The 17,516-nt window shown below is 38.1% G+C and overlaps 1 protein-coding gene and 1 pseudogene across 3 annotated transcripts in view; one reads left to right on the top strand and one right to left on the bottom strand.

Annotated features, from left to right (window-relative positions):
• Positions 1-17,516, bottom strand: part of LOC138760479 (protein kinase C epsilon type) — a 680,128-nt gene that overhangs the window by 456,585 nt on the left and 206,027 nt on the right. For all 3 annotated transcript variants that reach the window (XM_069931096.1, XM_069931095.1, XM_069931097.1), the window contains exon 2: positions 17,094-17,157. In XM_069931096.1, coding sequence (XP_069787197.1) covers positions 17,094-17,157 — 64 coding nt within the window. The remainder of the gene's footprint in view (positions 1-17,093; positions 17,158-17,516) is intronic.
• LOC138760226 (DNA-directed RNA polymerase III subunit RPC6-like) lies at positions 239-2,718 on the top strand (annotated as a pseudogene).

Here is a 17,516-nt window from a genome sequence, read left to right as displayed (position 1 = left end):
GGTTTCATAACTCCAAAGGAAATGGGCCAATGACAATTTTTCTCATGCAAAATATTTCAGTAACATTTGGGTCTAAAGCAGTGATTCTCAACCTTCCCTTCCCACTCACATATAACCTTAAGCAATCCCTTATTAATCACAGAGCGCTGATGGAATAGGGATTACTTAAAGTGGTATGTGAGTGGAAAGAAAAAGGTTGAGAACCACTGGCATAAAGGATTCCATAACTGCAATTAAAATGAAGGGAAATAAAGGAATATGGAGCAGAGACATTTGATACAAGAGCAACCTCCCTCTAACAGAGATAACAAAATCTTGAAGAACATGGAAAGCAAAAAGTTAATTAAGCGGTGAGTCAGTGCTTTGAAGAAAAAGGAATACATGTTGTACAACCTGCAGCCAGACTGATTGGTGACTGGTGGAGCTTAGTACATTGACAATGATTTGAGTCAGAATTTGTGGAAGTGTTGAACCAACAGTGCTTCAAGTTCTTATAAAATAAGGCTGAGTAAACAAAGTCCTACAGTGCAAAGGAACAGTCCATTTGCTTAATCTCACAAAGTATGTAAATATATTTGTGAAGTGGGAATCAGCAAGGTAGACCTGTAAATGGAAAATATAGAAACCATTCTGAATACATTGATATGTAGTGAGAAGAGAGAGAGATGACCATTATAGCTGCAAAAGAAGGCACTGTTTGATGGCCAAATGAAGCTGTATAGAGCAGTCAATCCAATCATCTAGCCCACTGGCCTGACGAAGACACCTTGTGGGATGTGTCCAGTACATTTAGAAAACTAGGTGCAGTGACTTGAAGACTTTATTCAGTGCATCTCAAAGACTATGGACTGATTATTTAAAGACCTTGTCTGTTTCCAGTTAATACATTTGTGTCTGTTCTTGTTGATACATTTTAAGTAGCGCAGGATCTATATTACCATGATCAATGGAACATAGTTAAATTCTCTGTATTGTTAAAAACATCATTGAATTTAACGTTATACTTACTTACCAGAAAGTACAAAACATTTTTTGAGGGGAAAAAATGTTATGGGAACACGCATGCATGAGTCAGATACACGGAGTTACGTTGCACGGGGAGTTTTCAGCTTGCGCCATCAATAAAGACATGCTTACCTCTCCTCCTGAGTAAAGTTATTTCCAAAGGGGAAATACACAAAAAAGCCCAAGATATTATATTTTATTAACTTCTCTCTCATGATAGCCAGTCACTTTCAAAGATTTATAACCATCTAAATTTAGATCCCTGTTCTTGCATGGTTTAGAACTGTGCTAAAGACTCTTATATTGTATCTCTTTATCCTTTTTGCAAAAAATATCACCATATTTCTCTGTATTATATTTCATCTACCAATTGCCTGTGTCACAAAACTTATTAACATACAAGATATATATTGCATACATATTAGCCCCAGCAGTTGCAATGAAATAGCATAACAAAATAACACATCAAAAATCCATAAACCACAGAATGCTGACCTTCTATTAAGTGAACCTTCAGTCACCTTGAGAAGTAGGCTTTCCAATATTCTCTTGGTGTACTTGCACAAAATATGATTGCAAAAGACCCAATCCACTATTGCCTGGAAGAACTGACTGGCACATTCCAGGCTGCAGGAGTTCATGCTAAGGAATGCCCAGATGTTTGGTGCAGCCAACATGAGGGTGCTGTGGGGAAGGACCACAATCCAGAATGGGGGGGGGGGGAGGGGAAAGGAACAAGGTGCTACGGGAATAGTAATGGTGTTCTTCAAGAACAAACATAACAATGTACATTGATGGGAATGTAAAGATATGATTAACATTGTGTGTGTGTGTTTTATTTATATACTGTATACAAATCTAATAACAGCAAAGAACACCTTTAAAAGCTACATGTTGCATTTATGACTACCACAAAATAAATTTAAAAAATATTTTTTTTAATGAATTTACTTTTGTTGTCCTACATTTTTAATTTCCTTTGAACCTCCAAAGCCCCATGATTGAAAGGGCTGTCGTGCCTGCAGCTGTGACCTGATACAAATGCTGCTTGGAAAATCATTTAACATTTTAAATCGCTCATTGCAACTTAACAAATGGACCATATTTATTTCATGCAAATCCTTTAAAATAATTCTAAACTTCAATTGAGGCATGAAACTGGATGCCAAGCATGAGGATCAGACCATTTTAATTCATATAACTCTCCAACTAAATCACATTATCTGCCATCTGATAATACGCTATCTAACTATTATAAAATCCAGATGGCTTGGCATCTGGCTCAAATGGTGATATTTGCCAAGCTCCCTTCCCACTTACTCCAGCCCCAGTTTCTGTGCTCTCCACTACTGGGGCCCCAATTGCCATGCTCCCTTTCAACTCACCATGGCCCCAAGTTCCTTTACTTCCCTTCAATTCTCAAAAGCCTGCTTCGCATACTCTCATTCAATTTATTCACTCTCTGATTATGCTGACTCTTTCAACATACATGGTTCACTGGTAAACTTCTAGCTCAGTAAAACTCCAATAATTTGTCATGCATCTGATTGGTGGATTTTCTGGACTATTAAATGCTATTGATATTTTAATACATCTTTAATTTGCTTTTAGGTATTACACCATGAAAATACATTTTTCAATGAACCCGGGAAGTTTCAAGGGAGTGCAGTGATTCAAGGGTCCAGTGATTCTTGGGAACCAAGACCTGAATGAGTCTTGGAGAAGTGTTTGTCAGGCCCCTGGTGAATCTTGTTCAGTGCAGAAATAGGGTTCCAATTAATATCTAGGGTGCAATGCAACCATGACTCTGTTGAGTAAGAGGAGTGCAGCTTCACAGTCCTAGAGAGAATTGGAAGAGTGGGGAGCAAAACATCATCCAGGGTTTCAGATGCCAAACAGTTGGTTGGATTCGCCAAAGAGTCGGAGAGCAGATGATCAGAGTTTTACAGTTCTGTGTATCATCTCAAAGTGAGTGAACTAAATGTGTGCTCATCGAAAATTATCAAAAAAGGTTAAGAAGTCTGCCAGTCTAGAACCATCAAATATGTTAATAAAAAATAAATTTACTTTAGTTGTCCTACATTTTTAATTTCCTCTGAACCTCCAAAACCCCATGATTGATGAGGCTGCCGTGCCTGCAGCTGCGACCTGATACAAATGCTGCTTGGAGAATTAGAGTTTCACACTTTGATTGACAGCACGGTTCACTATCAGTTTCTGTGTTCACACAGTCAATAAATCTTTGATATAAAAGCTGTCTAAATAGGTGAGATGATCCTCAGAAGGGTATGATCATGAGTTCTGCTTAAGACTTCAGGATAAATTTAGATATACAGCACGGTAACAGGCCCCCAAGCACGTGCCGCCAAAATACATCAATTAACCTACAAATCCCGTATGTTTTTGAAGGGTGGGAGGAAATCAGAGCATCTGGAGGAATTCCACACTGATATGAAGAGAATGTACAAACACCTGTTAGACAGTACCCGCAACATTAACTCTAAGTGATAAATGAATAAGCTGGTCACCAGAATTACTCAGCAAATAGCAGATCCCCTGTGCTTCTTGGCCTAAGATGCTGAAGTGGCCCCTCATTTATCTGATGCTTCCTGATTTCCTCCTCATCATCTTTGTCCAATGAGTTGAGCTGCTATCCCACACGATGTCCAAACACAGCTCTCTCTACACAGTAACATTACATAAATCCATGAAGTCCCTTGTGTTTACAATTAAGGTCAAAGGTGAAATACTGGGACCATAATGCCAGTAAACTGGATCCTTTAGCTTGACACGCACCTGTTTTACTCAGTAGATAACTGAGAGTAGCCATTGATAAAGAGTTGAGAGACTGTGGTGATTTTCACAGCTATCAGCACCCAGCAGTTCTGATAGCAGGAATCCACATGTTTGCGACAAGCTGCCTAAATTTTTAAACTGCTTATTTGATGGATAAAGGAAGTGGCAATTGGCCTACAAACTCAGTATGGTGAGAATTGCTTCCTATCAACATCCTCCACCTTATCATTCACTGTGCACTGATAGATGGGGCTGTGCTGTGGTGTTTAAAGTGTATTACTTTTATTTGAAAAGCAGTGAATAAAATATTGTCTAATTGTTTATCTCAAGTCAGGAGTGGTGGCATTTCTGCAGTTGCTTCCTCTGGAGACCTAAAACTGATTGTTGATTCTAGCAATCAATTGCTTGATGCAATACCTCCATACGTCCTGTGTAAGAGGGTGGTGGTCAGACAACAACACCACCTTCACTATAATTCTTTTAAATATTTTGCATTTGTGAAGAAACCTTCAGCTGACATGTACTGTAAAAAAAAGATCTTATGAATCTGTTGTCTCTTTTCAAGTTGAAGTCAGATGGATCCCTGAGTGAGGTCCTTATTGAAGTGTTAGTTTGGGATATCGAAGACCCTTCAGTGTTTATTTAACTGATCTTTAATATGTATGGGTAAGAAGTCTCCTCGAGATTTCAAAACAATTTCTATCATTGGTTCTGGGCACAGATAAGCTAGAATCTTACCATAATCTCAGAATACAACAGCATCGCATCTGAGATAACATACAAAACCGGTAGATAGCTTTGGTTTTGGTCTGAGTTAAGATTATTCTCCTTTATATTTCAATGCTTTTTGTATGTCATATCAAACAGTGAGCAATATCCTGCTGTTTACATAACCAATAGTTGGGTTGACATTTGGAGAGCCTGAATATCATCTCCTAATTGTTGTTCTGGATTTCTTCTATATGATATTTACCTAGGCTTTCATCTTGTTGGTATCTACCAGCTATTTGTGTTTTCCTAGCACCCGAATTACTTTGGTTTGAATGTATGTATGAGTTCAATTCTACTCTATACGATCTCTTTTCTGCCCTTTCCTGAGTCTCTAGATACTTCTTATCATGGGCGACCTGAATTGCATACAATATTCCAAATGGAACTAAACCAAAGTTTTATTTAGCTATAACATGACTTATTTACTCTTATTTTTAATTTTTTACAATTTAAATTTCAGCATACAGCATGCTAACAGGCCCTTTCGGCCCACAAGCCCGTTCTGCCCAATTACACTCAATTAACATCCAACCCCCATATATTTATGGAGGATGGGAGGAAACCAGAGCACCCGCGTGAAACCCATACAGACACGGGAAGAAAGTTCAAGCTCCTTACAGACAGCACCAGATTTGAACAGCAGCTGTTGGCTCTGTAACTGCACCGTTCATCGCTCAATTAAGTACACCACACACCTTTACCAGCCTTTCTAGGGTGTACAAAGCTGCAAAGAGCAGTGGGAAACTGGAAGATTGGGAAAACTTTAAGAGACACCAAGGGGTTACAAAGCGGGTAATAAGAAATGGGAAAAAGGATTATGAAAGTAAATTGGCACAAAATATAAAAACAGAAAACAAAAAAATTTATAAATATATAAAACGGAAGAGGGTGGCCAGAGTTAACATAGGACCATTGGAGGATGAGAAAGGAAAACTGGTAGCAAAAAATGAGGAAATGGCCGAGGCATTAAACAAATATTTTGTGTCAGTCTTCATGGTGGAAGACACGTCCAGCATGCCCAAGTGCGGAGTTAAGGATGCGAATGTTGGGGAGGGCCTTGATAAAATAGTTGTTACAAAGGAAGTAGTGATGGAGAAACTAATGGGACTAAAGCCAGACAAATCACCTGGTCCTGATGATATGGCAAGGGTTCTGAAGAAAATGGCAGAAGTTATAGTTGATGCATTGGTGGTCATAGACCAAAATTCCTTGGATTCTGGGCAGGTCCCGGCAGACTGGAAGACAGCAAATGTCACGCCACTTTTTAAGAAGGGATGTAGGCAGAAGACTGGAAATTATCGGCCAATTAGCATGACGTCTGTAGTTGGAAAAATGCTTGAAGCCGTCATTAAAGATGAAATAGTGAAACTTTTGGAACGTAAGGGTTCAATCAGGCAGACGCAGCATGGTTTTAGAAAGGGAAGATCTTGTTTGACAAACTTGTTAGGATTCTTTGAGGACATAATGGGTGCGGTGGATAGAGGGGAACAGGTTGATGTTGTATATTTGGATTTCCAGAAAGCGTTTGATAAGGTGCCGCACAAGAGACTTATCAGTAAGTTACAGCAAAATGGAGTCATATTTTTATAAAAACACACAGAAATGCTGGAGGAACTCAGCTGGTCTCGCAGCGTCCATAGGAGGTAAAGATATATTACTGACGTTTCAGGCCTGAGCCTTCTTCAAAGAATAAGCAAAGAACAGGATTATATCTTGATCATTATTTATCCTTTTTCCCCAAGAGCCATACATTTTCAGATCATTCGACAAATGTGGGGTCTCACTAATTTTCTTATTACTTAACTGTTTAATGCTCTCCTTAACTAACTGGTGCTCTCTCTCTGCCTCCTGGACACATTGTGCCAAATATCATGGAATCTTCAATGCCTTCACATAAATCTCACTGGACTGTAAAAGTCAGGTCTCCAGCAGTGTGTTCTCTGTGAAACCAGAACTTCTCGAGGTGCAGTAGGCTCTGACCCCTGCCAAAGCCTCATCATCCAGTTTTACTCACCACAAATACATTAGGGGCTACTGCTGATATAGCTGGGCAATCATGGATTAAACACCAGACTTGAATTCATATTCTATCATAGCAAATTAAGGAATCTAAATCCAGTTAATAATCGACATTTTGTAATCAAAATACACAGTCCAAGCAAACAAATTGCCCTCCAAGGAAGGAAATCTGCTGCCCTTTCCTGATCTGACCTAACACAATTCTAGACTCAGATTATTGAGATCAACTCTAAACTGGTCTTTGAAATGACTTAGACAACCCCAGTTGCTATGTCAAAGCAGAGAAAACATAAATCCAGACTAAATACTTAGCAAAGCATCAACGAGATGGGAAAGTTGCTCCCAATCCATTTGATTTTCCACTGCTCTCCTGAAAGACATCTATGATAGAATGTATTAATTCAATTAGAATACTGAAATTTTTTATATCTTTTCCAGTCTATACCAATATTTTTCCCCCAATTTTTTTTTGACTCACTGGACTCATTTATTTCCTCGAATATTTGGCAAGGAAAACAATGTCGTTTAAATAGAGCACATCTTCAAAAAAAGGAGCGGAGGTTTGTCACTTCCAAATTTCAGATTCTACTATTGGCCGGTCAATATATGTAACTTGCTTCTTTTATTAAAAGTTGATAAATTAGTTAACTGCCCTTCTTAGGTGGATATAGAACTGAATTTAAAAAAAATATATGTTGGCAGTCCTAGGATCTTTTCCTAAATCAACAATGATAATGAGAAAGGTTGAGAATATGGGCACAATTTGGAAAATATCTTGAAATCAATAGTTTTTCTCTAGACAGTCCTATTATAATTAATCTGGGGGTTTTTTTAGCCTTCTTTATCAGATGCAAGATTCAGAGAGTGGTGTTAATTTTAAAGATCTTTTCATTCAAAATAATTTTGGTTCTTTTGAACAATTGAGGGTAAAATTTAAATTACCAAATAGTCATTTTCTTCAGATATCTTCAAGTCAGACATTTTGTTCAGTTCAAGCTCTCTGATTTTCCATGGATTTCTGAAAAACAAATCCTTGGATTTACTTTTTGACTTTCAATTTTCTCAGAGAGCCTCAATATCAATTATTTATAGTAATTTGAGAAGTTTCTCTAGTTACGTGATTGGGAGCATGGTTTGGATTTGTCACTTCCAGATGAGGACTGGGATATTGTTCTAAATTTGATTAATGAATCCTCATTAAGTGCGTGACATTGTCTGTTGCAATTTAAAGTTGCACACAGAGCAGACATTTCAAAAGTTGTTATCTCGCTTCTATTCTGATATTGATCCATTACGTGATAAATGTAAAATTTGAAGCCTCATTGATACATATGTTTTGGACTTGCCCTAGTTCAGAAAGATTTTGGAAAAATTACTTTCAAACATTGTCAATCATTTTTAAGGTCAAATTAGAACCATGTCCCTTGAATTGCTGTTTGTTTTTTCTCAAAAGAGGGAATATTGTTGACTCCATCTCAGAAGCAAATTTTACCTCATTGATAGCCAAATAATGTTAAAGATGTCAAGGTGAACTTTTACAAGATATGGGGCCCATTCATGGAATATTACCATAATTTAACGAATCAGGGTGATTGTCTGTTCTCCGAACATTGTCCTTCATTTCTGAATTTTTATTAGATATGCAGGTTTAGAGGGAGAGGTTTGATTATTACGTTCTTTTTTTTTCTTTTTCAATATTTTTGATATAGCGGGTTTGATCTGATGTGGTGCACACAATATATATTATGTACAATAAAGGTTTTATTTGAAATGTTCAAATGTTTGTCTTTTTACATTCTCTCCAAATGTATTAGATCTATATGTGTGTATTTTTTAAACAATGAACACATTTTAAAAAGAAAGAAAAAATATCTAGATACTGGTGTATAAATATTGAAATTATATGGATGAAAATTAACCAAGTGTAATTAATGGAAACCAAAAATAAAAACAGAAAATGCAGAGAACTCTCAGAAAGTGAATCAACAACAGAAACTATTCTACCTGATCTCACTTTCACTAGGTCTGTGCCTAAAGTAACTGTAAATGATAATCAGAAAACACTACCATACAGCACTTGTGGAGGCAAAGTCCCACCTTCACACCCAAGACAGGCTCCAAAACCCAATTTGGGTTTCACAAGGATGAACTGAGCCAAACCTCAGGCCACAGAGGTGATCCAAACGTAGATCTCAAATACAAATTTCAGAGGTGCCAATGATCTGGTTAGAGGATGTAGGCTTCGACGAAAAACTGGGAGGAATGAATCACCACTGATAAATAGAAAGCCATCTATGTTCCCATGACAAAACAGGCATGACATTGGTGATAAGATGAATGTTATGCCTGGGTTATTCTAAATCACCCAAAGCCTTGCCTATTACCAGTAATATCATTTTAACACCAATTTTGGCCTGGAAGGACAAGGGTAAAACATGTCCACTGAGATGTTCTATTTAAGGCCCAACACAAAGAGGACAAAAGCATTCCCAATGGCAAGATAACCATTGAATTCTCCTGCTGTGTATGATGTTTGGTGATATTTCAAGCCCTGGAAAGGGGCTCTGCTGAGAAGCTTGATCTGGCTATGCTGGGTGAGCAGGATGTTGAGGCAAACTGGCCCACACTCATTTCATATTATAGTGGAACCCCCCCCAACCAGTTTGAATTGACCTGGAATGACCTTTTTCAGAGTGGACCCCAAAAGGCATTCCTTCATCCTTCAAAAGGCATTTGGCATAAAGTCATAGAAACATAGACAATAGGTGTAGGAGGAGGCCATTTGACCCTTCAAGCCTACACCACCATTATTCATTATGATCATGGCTGATCAGTACTTGGTTCCTGCCTTCTCCCCATACCCCCTAATCCCCTTGTCCACAAGGGATAAATCTAACCTAAACTTAAATATTGACAGGGAACTGGCCTCAACTACTTCCTGTGGCAAAGAATTCCACACATTTACCTTTCTCTGAGAGAAGAAATTTTTCCTCATTGTTGGAAGAGTCCAACAGGTACGAGGATATTGTCTGGACACTGGTGAGCAAGGCCTTCCCAGTTTGGCCTGTTTAACATGCAAAGGACTCCATCATCACTTTTTAACAGTAATGGCAATAGGGAGAACATTATCATCCAGTTCATATTGGGATGCTCCTTTGCATGGCGGTGACAGAGAGAAATATGTTGGTATCTGTCTTGGTTATTCCTCAACCATTCTATGACATTGCTCCCCGTGCTCTACTGGCTCTTACCCACATTAAACAAAGGTAGATTGCTAAATGCAATTACAAATCTACTGGTGGGCTAAGTGATGATTGTAGTCTGATGAAGACCCACTGGAGAAGGTAAAATCCTTGATGGATTTTTGTCAACAAACACTGGGATGCCCTTAACAAATGATACCTTTTGTCCATGAGGGAAGAGTTATGATGTCAAGCTATCCTACATCTCTTTGGGAATATTTGAATGGTTCAAGGTTTATTTTTAAAGAACAGTTTGTATGACATGAAATATGCTGCATGCTTTTTTTTAATGTATAAATTGTTTTTTTTGATCAACTAAAATATTTAATTTTAGTGAATAAAAATTATTCTGGAAGGGGAGAAATGGAAGGATGACTGAAATGACTCAAAGGAGTTGCAAAGAGAACCATCAAGTTCATCTGCGTACACAGAATATGGTCAAAATAAATATGAAGAATATAAATTCTGTAGTGATTTTACATGAGACAACCAATTTTTCTATTTAATTACAGTTGTCCACTGTAATACAAAATAGCACACAGAGGAACTTGTATTTCTTTGTGAAGCTGAAATACATCATGCTGGAGCCAAGGGATCAAAAGGAATATGCAGAAGGTGGGTGGGGAGAAAGGACAGGCCATAGTTTTGCAGTGGTCAAGAATGTAATTACAGAGGAATGGAGCACACTAAACAGCTGTCAGCTCAAGTGATAACACAGGGTAAAAATACAGTAAAACCCCTGATATCAGGCACCTATGGGGATTGGTAAATGTTGGTTAAGTTGTAGCGGGCCAAGTGGCACGTAGCAGTGGACTAAACCGCTGCCATGCAGTTGGCCAAACAGTGCGCAATGATGTGGGCCTTATCAATGGCCAAGCAGCCATTCAATGCCGCGGGTCTGATCGCTGCTGGTGTAACCAGCCAAACGGCCACGCAACTCTGTGGGCCGAATCACAGTGCAGAGGGCAGTTAGGTACTCACCCATAAGATGGCGCTGGGCTCCCGTCGTCTCCACTTTAAGCCCCGCGCTCTTCGTGTGTGTCACAGGGACGTGATGATGTAACTTCCGGTCCCGGGCGTAAAGGCCGAAAGTGACTTAAAAAGAGGCAAGTTTGAATAAACTGTTTTTTGCTGACTAACTACTGTGTCTGGTGGATTGATTTACTGGCCCTGCTGCAGCAGATGCCACAAAGTGTATTTACTGGTTGCTTGAGATTGTGTGTTGTGTGATCGACGAACTAACTGGGAGATGCACCAGTTTTAAACTTCATTTTTTTTGCATTTATTTTCTGCAATATTTTTGCCAGTTGCTTGAGGCTGCCAGCACCTTGAATTGTGGATAACAAGAGTTCTACTATATCGTATTGTTCCATCCCTTCAATATCTCTCAATCATTATGAACTAAAATGTTCTATTACTAATTGTGTCATCCCTGACCACTTCTTTGCATCCACACCTATCCCTCATCCTTCTTCAATGTACTTGCCTTTGTACCTGGCAAAACCTCTTCCAAGATCAATCAAACTGCCTAACTCATCATCTCTGGGCTTGTCTATGTACAATATGAAAAAAAGTACTTCATTGAATGTTAAGGCCAGTTGTTAATTCTTGGATGTCACTTTTAATCCACTTTGACTCTGACATTCTGGTTTTGTTTGATTCCAACTTCCTGAGGATAAACTCTAATAACAACAAAGCTACTGGGAAATGGCTCACTAAAATCTAAGAAAGGAGCAGATTTAATATATGCATCAGGCAAATATCATCAGAACCTTGTTTTTAAGCATCAATAAGAAAATGACTGGTAAAAAGCGTTTGACGGTGGAGCCGAGAGCAGCGAAAGTGCAAGGGGTGGTTCTCTGAGCTACTTTAAGAAATTCTGGACTCAGCCGTGAGACAGCTAAAACAAGGGGCTGATGGGTGGTGTAGCGTGATTTGCTTCAGCCAATGAGCTACCCTGTCCTTTTTCAGTCAGGCAGCTGATCAGTGGAAAATGGATGAAGGTTAAGATTGAAAGAAGTCTGGATTTATACTTGCTGTAGCTCCAACCCATCCAAAATCAGCTTGTGGTTATAATCCAGGCTAAGTTCTTAAATTATTGCAACAGTGAACAAGCTCATCATAAAGGTCTAAAGGCCATGGACTATAGCAAGATAGAAAATTACATTTGTGACAAGATACAAAGAATGGTAGTGAATGGCTTTTTTTTCAGATTGGTAGGGCATGCACAGTGGAGCTCTCTGTAAAGTTGATATTAGGACCACTGCTTTCAATGAATAACTTGGAATTGTGCGTACAGGACACAACTCCAAATTACAGATGGCAAAAATGGTCAATCATGGCGATTAGTAATAGAATGCAAGTGCATATGGTCAGGCTGAGGAATGAGTAGACCTGTAGCAGATGAAACATCATGCAACAAAATTCAGTTACATTTTGAAAGTGGGTTTCAAATGATGAAGGGCCCATGAAAAAATAGACAAAGATAAATTGTTTCCATTGACAAAAAGATCAAGGGTCAGAGTTTACAGAATGAATCAAAGGAATCACACGTGAATTAGGAAATACCTTTTCAAAGAGTACATGATTGGGATCTAGAATGCAGTCACAAATGCCGTGGAGGCAGATTCAGTAAGGGCAAATAATTTGAAAGATAACTGCTTGAAAGATTTACAAGATTAATGAAGACACATCAAATTGCTCTTGCACAGGGCTGCTGCAGGCTTGGTGGACCAAACAACTTCTTTCCATACGATAATTTTTCTGATTCTGGTTAAAATTCAATAATATTGGCTTATCGCATGTATGAAGAAAACATTTCAATTTCGCATTGGAGCACAAAATGTAAGCGATGTTTCAGGGGGACAGTTAGCAATATGCCTGTTGTTTAATAATTGCCTAACTAAACTTCAAAGTTATTTATTAACAATTCAATAATTTAGGACAATGAGTAATTGAATGAATTATAACATACTTTCTTTTCAATGTAATTTAGTGGTGAAGTTTGAAATGCTGTTATTGAAAAGGAAAGCACATCATCTCTTTAATTTAACTGCAAAGGGAAATGTAACTGCCTTCCCTGACATTACCATCACTGTTTCCCCTACCATCGGCATTCTGGGTGAGTGTGAGGGGGTATTGTTGATCAGAAACTCAAACAGATCTGACCATTACCCAAAACATTAATTCCAACCAGAACACAGTGTTTGAGAGTTCGGAACAATATCATCCACTGAACAACCTGTACTGTTCCACCAAGTTTTATGGTCTCGATAAATACAGTACAATAGAAAAGTTACGAATTCAAAATATTTAAATATTAAAATTTCAATTCAAGTTCATAATGTTTGTTTGGCCTAAATCTTCTCATCCAAACTATTCCTTTGTTGCTTTGCTTCAACCTTGTCAAGCATTCTTAAAATAAGTTCAGCAATTTAATTAAGATGCCCTCACGGAGTTTTACTACTATCTTGGTAATTAGTGTCAAATGTAATTATACATGTGAAATTGCAGGGTTGAAGTTCAGCAGTATTTAGATGGGACACATATTCTAAAGGGATTTTGGAATACTGTTGGCACTTTTCTAATGCTGGGTGAAATATTTTTTTTATTTGGAGATAGAGCACAGTAACAGGCCCTCCAAATCAAGAGCCCACTTTGCCCAAATACACCCATGTGACCAGTTAACCTGCCAACACCGCACGTCTTTAGAAAGTGAGAGGAAACCGGAGCACCCAGAGGAAACCCATACAGACATAGGGAGAACGTATAAACTCCTTACAGACAGTGGCAGATTCAAACTTGGGTGCCTGGCGCTGTAATAGCACTGTGCTCACCATTACACTAACTGTTTGAAACATATTACTCCTCATACTCATTGTTTATATATAATTTCATATTCAGAGAGGATTTCAGTCCAGATATTTTCAGGGAGCATAAAATAAATGCAAGGCTGGCTCTGCAGGTACTCGCATCTGCACAATGTGCATGTGGACATGAGTAAAGATATGATAAAGATTTCTGTAAGAGTTTTCCCATGACAAAGTCTCACCACTGGAGCGGTTGCAAGTACATGCTGTATATTGTTTCTTGAAATCAAACATTTCATTTTGAATGTAACTTGCTTACTTTATACTCCACATCCTTAATATGCAATTTACTGCTGTCCCAGTTTAAAAACAAGCATGTTAGTTAATCTGAGACAGAGATTTCATTATTTATTGGGCACTGTCTGAACTTTAAAGGGATTAAACTTTATGTTGCTACTTCAACATTTTCTCTAAATTCATGCCTGGAGTAACCTGATTGCCCATCAGACTGGAGAGCAGCCAGAGGTCAGATGCCAGTTCAGCACTTTGGGTCTTGGGAGTAAAGGAGATAGGGGAGTTAAGTATGGTGGAGAAATCACTGATTACTTCAGGGCTTTTAGTCATTGAGTTGGGAATGTCAAAAATGGTTTTAAGAATGAAGGTAGTAAGATAATCTAGCCTGGCAATTATAGTAAGATGTAAAAACATGCAATTGCTGGAGGCATTCAACCAGACTCGCAGCGTCTATAGGAGCCAAAGATAGATTACTTTAGTTTCAGGCCTGAGCCCTTCTTCAAGGTGAAAGCAAGAAGCAGGCAGGTGTCTCAATGAAGACTGAGAAAGGCGGAAGAGTGGGAGAGGGAGGAGTCCAGACCAATAAACAAGAAGTGTTAATTCGATATGATAAGAACAAAAGGTGAAAACTTTGATTTTGATTCTGTGAAAGGAGATAGAAGGAAAAGGGAAGAGAGAGGAAGACAGAACAGGAGGAAAGGAGATGAGGGATGAAGAATGGCTGGGGTGGGGGAGGTTAACGGAAACCAGAGTTTTACTTCATTATATTCAGTATAAGGCCTTTTTGACATGTTATCACCAATTTACTTTGTACATACAGAGAGTGGTCGCTTTCTGGAAGGAACTGCCAGAGGAGGAAAGGGTAGAGGCAGATTTTGAAGGGGTATATATAGAAAAGGAATCCAGACCTAATGTGGGCAAAGGAGCATCAGGGCTGGCATCATCAAATCTGTGCAATACAACTCTATGAAGCAGAATTGTGCCGCAAAATCCATGGGAACATTAGTAGCATACAAAAAAAATGCAGATGTTAATTCATTTTTATGGGTTATAATTTCACAACTCCAGATGAGTAAAATATTGCAGATCCTAGAAATCTAAAATAAAATTAAAATAAAGACTTCAAAAACTCGGTGGTGTAGAGAAAGAAAAAGAGATAAAAAATATCAATTCTGCTTGATCTGCTGAGTATCCCTTATACAGCTGATCCAGGAAATGTAAATGCAATATGACCAGCGCATTATATTTACTAAATTTAATCAAGTATTTTTCATAGACTACAAATATGCATTGTAACCACAATGTTGCTTATGCACAGTGCCCTCCATAATGTTTGGGGAAAAAGACACATTTTCCTTCATTTGACCCTATGCTCCATAGTTCTAATTTTTAAACTTGCATACATGACCATGTAGAAATTACAGCACGTTTTATACATAGTCCCCTCATTTGGGACATATGGCTTCTCAGGTGTTGAGAAGATATGTTTAATTGTTTCATTTGTACAGGTATAAGGCAGCTAGGCTTGCTTCTAAGCTTTTGATCACCTTTAGAATCTGTAGATGCCATTTTTCAACATGAGGACCAGAGTTGTCCCAATCACCACTAGTTAGCTACAGAAAGGATGGCCAGATTATAGTTTGCCAAGAAATATTTAAAAGAGCCTGTAGAATTGTGGGAAAAAGGTCTTGTGGACAGTGGGACCAAGATGAAACTGTTATGGAGTGATGGCAAGAGCAAAGTGTGGTGGTGTAAAGGTCCAAACCATACCAGTGTAGTCTCTGTATTTCTGTTCATGAAGTCTTCTGCGGACAGTAGAGTGAAGAGTGTTTATTATCTGTCAGACGAGCATTTGGGAATTTTTCATTGTGATAAAAATTCTTCTGTCATCTGCAGTGGAGATCTTCCTTGGAATACCTTTGCAATTACTGAGCTCACCAGTACACTTTCTTCTTAATGATGTTCCAAACTGTTGATTCTGGTAATCCTACGGTTTGGGCGATGTCTCTTCCTTTTTCTTCTTGTTTTTCAGCCTCATAATGGCTTTGTTGACTTTCATTGGCACAACTCTGGTCCTCATGTTGAAAAATGGCAACTACAGACTCCAAAGGTGATCAAAAGCTTAGAAGTAAGCTTAGTTCTCTTATACTTGCACCAATAAAGCAATTAAACATACCCGCATACCCGAGTACTCACAAATACCTGTGAAGCAAAATGTCCCAAACAGTATGATGTCCTGAAATGAGGGAACTCTGTATAAGAAGTTCTGTAATTTCTACATGGTCAAACCAAAATGTATTCAAATGACCTTGAATAAAATCTGGAATGTGCACTTTAATTACCTGTGAATTATTTCATTACAAATTTTAAATTGTGGCAAATGAAAGAAAAAAGTGTCTTTGTCCAAAACATTATGGAGGGCACCGTATGTTGCAATGGTTCAGCAGAATCTCTTGCAGATGTAATGCAAAGCCTCAGGAATTTGGCTCAGTAATGGAGCATTCACTCAATATATGGCAAGGCAAATAATTTAATCTTCAGGATCTCCAAACTTCATTTCACCTCCAGGATATTTTTGTTTTTCCTCCACAATATTTTCAACCAAATTGAAAATAAAGTAAACCAGAATATTCTGAATAAAAACAAGTCATTAAAATGTCCAAGTGTTCTGGATATACCACAATCCAAATTATACTCCTGTCCATTTCTAACATTCACCAAACAATATGCAAAGTGAAATATTTTATATATAGTATTTGCGTCACTTGTAAACGCAGTTCAAATCACACTCAATTTGTTAACCATGTGATGCAATAAATTAAACACCCTTTTAAAATGTAGATATCTTGATTATTCATCCAGAGATCTGATTGAAGAGTAATGAATTAGATCACAAATCGTGAGATGTTGGAGCCAAAGCAATCATTGACCTTATAAATGCTTTCAAATCATCTTTACTGCATCAAAAAAACTGCAAATATTTTAAACATTTAAACCTTTTTTGGAAGAATAGCAGGGCAGTGCATCATTAATTTACAATTATTCTGACTGATACTTGAGGAAATCACCACTTACAAATTAAAATACTATCAGGGAAAAGAAATATAGCAGAGAAGAGGTTACAGGGGGTCTAATTGTGCAATGAAAGGAAAGTTACCTTCACTTGATGAGCCTGAGAGATCTATGACAACATACACTCTGCCTTCTGGTTCCAGGTCTATCTGCAATTGATATAAAATTAAATCAAATATTATGCAACCACACGAGACAAATAATATACCACAATTCACATTTTTTTCTATTGGTCTCAACTTTAATTCTCCTTTCAAAATGTGGATAAAGTACAGGAATTTCATTAAGCTTATTATCATAATTGTAAAACAACAACCAGTTTGAAAAGCAGAGCCAATCACATACAAATTAGATGTGGATGAGCTGATGTACCAGAGGAATCGTTTCAAGCTCATCTATGAAAGATGAAATTGGACAAGAAATATGCAAACCTCTGACCACCTTGCCTCTCGCATTCACTGAACAAGTGCACTCAACCGAGTTAAAATGTGGCCTTCACTGTCAGCAC

The sequence above is a fragment of the Narcine bancroftii genome, chromosome 4, assembly GCF_036971445.1.
Source record: "Narcine bancroftii isolate sNarBan1 chromosome 4, sNarBan1.hap1, whole genome shotgun sequence".
Classification (NCBI taxonomy): Eukaryota; Metazoa; Chordata; class Chondrichthyes; order Torpediniformes; family Narcinidae; genus Narcine; species Narcine bancroftii.
This window is presented reverse-complemented; position numbering and strand designations above follow the sequence as displayed.